General features: G+C 36.8%; 1 protein-coding gene across 1 annotated transcript in view; it reads left to right on the plus strand.

The window, feature by feature from the left end:
- SAV1 (salvador family WW domain containing protein 1) overlaps positions 1-2,001 on the plus strand; it is a 25,880-nt gene that overhangs the window by 18,517 nt on the left and 5,362 nt on the right. The window contains exon 3 of the mRNA XM_003792150.3: positions 1,542-1,812. Coding sequence (XP_003792198.1) covers positions 1,542-1,812 — 271 coding nt within the window. The remainder of the gene's footprint in view (positions 1-1,541; positions 1,813-2,001) is intronic.

Consider the following 2,001-nt stretch of genomic DNA (forward strand, 5'->3'; position numbering starts at 1 on the left):
CCTCAGCTTCCCAAGTAGCTGGAACTACAGGCACCTGCCACAATGCCTGGCTATTTTTTTGTTGCAGTTGTCATTGTTGTTTAGCTGCCTGGGCCAGGTTCGAACCTGCCAGCTTCCGTGTATGTGGCTGGCACCCTAACCACTGTGCTACAGGCACCGAGCCTATTCCATTTTCTTAATTGTATTACATTGCTAAAGAAACAATGACATCAAAAAAACTGTTTGCCTAGTATCTGTCTGTATCATAAAATCTCCTGTTAGAATTTCAATTGAAATTACCCTTATTCACAGCTTTCTTTTCCGCAGTTTAGTTACCCCATGTCAACTGTAGTTTGAAAGTATGTATTTTGAGAGAGATCGATCATGTTCACATAACTTTTATTACAGTGTGTTATACTTGTTCTGTTTTATTATTATTACTAATCTCTTACTGGGCCTAATTTACAAATTAAACTTTGTCATAGATATGTGTGCATAGGACAGAACATACACAGGGTTAGGTGCTGTCTGTGGTTTCAGGCTTCCGTAGGAGTGGATGAGAGACACCTCATGTCAGGAGTACTGACTTCTTAGCTGTGCTGAGTCTTCCCATCCAGTGACACAGTAGCACTTTCATTTCTTTTATTGGTGTTTTTGTACTTTCCAGTATACTGATCCTACACATATTTTTTTGATTTATATGTAAATATTTGATTTTTTTTGCACTATTATCAGTGGTGTTGTTTCATTAACTTTTGTTTCCACTTGCTGGTTGTTAGTATACAGATATTTAATTAATTTTCTATGTTGACCTTATACTATACTACCTTCAGCTTGCTTAATTATTCTAGAGCACAGCCAGATTATTTTTAAAAATTATAAACTGGGAATGGTTTTACACATTCACTTTTCCTTTTTCGTGGATGGAATGTCAAACGAAGTGAAGTTTTCTTTCTCTCACTTTTCTTTAGCAGTATACGCTCAAGTAGCTTTGCTAGTACAGGTTGATTATCCCTGATCCCAAATGCTTGGGGCCAAAAAGTATTTGGATTTAAGATTTTGAATGTTTGCATCTATGTAATGATTCTTCATGGAGATGGGATCCAAGCCTAACATGAAATCGATGGGACCCAAGCCTGACATACAATATTTTAAATAATTTTGTATAAAATAGAGTTTTGACCGTGATCTCATATGAGGGTCAAGTGTAGAATTTTACATTTGTGGTGTCATGTCGGTTCTCAAAAATTTTTGGATTTTAGAGCATTTTGGATTCTGGATTTTTAGATTAGGGATGTTCAAACTGTAATTTAATGTTTGTATGGCCTAAAATTGAAGCATAAACCAAAAAAAAACAAAAGCCTATTAATTTCAAAGTCTAGTTCCTCCTTTTTTTGTAATGAAATAATAGTAATACTGGCTAGTTTTACGAAAAGCTTTGTAATGATATAATTATGAATTTTAACAGAAGAGTACAATCAGGATAGTTAATTTTGAAACTGTTTCTCATTTTGCATATTTTTTAGCATAGAGTAATTGTTGTGTTTCTTTCCTCCTCACAGGTATTGGAAGGATTGCTGCTACATCTTTAGGAAATTTAGCTAACCATGGCTCTGAAGATTCATCCCTTCCTCCTGGCTGGTCTGTAGACTGGACAATGAGAGGGAGAAAATATTACATAGATCATAACACAAACACAACTCACTGGAGCCACCCTCTTGAGCGAGAAGGTCTTCCTCCTGGTTGGGAGCGAGTTGAGTCATCAGAATTTGGAACTTACTATGTAGATCACACAAATAAGAAGGCTCAGTACAAGCATCCCTGTGCGCCTAGGTAATTGACTTTATTCTCAACTTTGCCTAAAGTTAGAGTTTGGACTCACATTTTCTTTTTTCTTTCCTTGTTTTTAGAGACAGAGTCTTACTTTGTTGCCCTTGGTAGAGTGCTGTGGCGTCACAGCTTACAGCAACCTCCAACTATTGGGCTTAGGAGATTCTCTTGCCTCAGCTTCCCAAGTAGCCG

This window comes from Otolemur garnettii, unplaced genomic scaffold (genome assembly GCF_000181295.1).
Source record: "Otolemur garnettii isolate 467f Iridium unplaced genomic scaffold, OtoGar3 scaffold00054, whole genome shotgun sequence".
Lineage (NCBI taxonomy): Eukaryota > Metazoa > Chordata > Mammalia > Primates > Galagidae > Otolemur > Otolemur garnettii.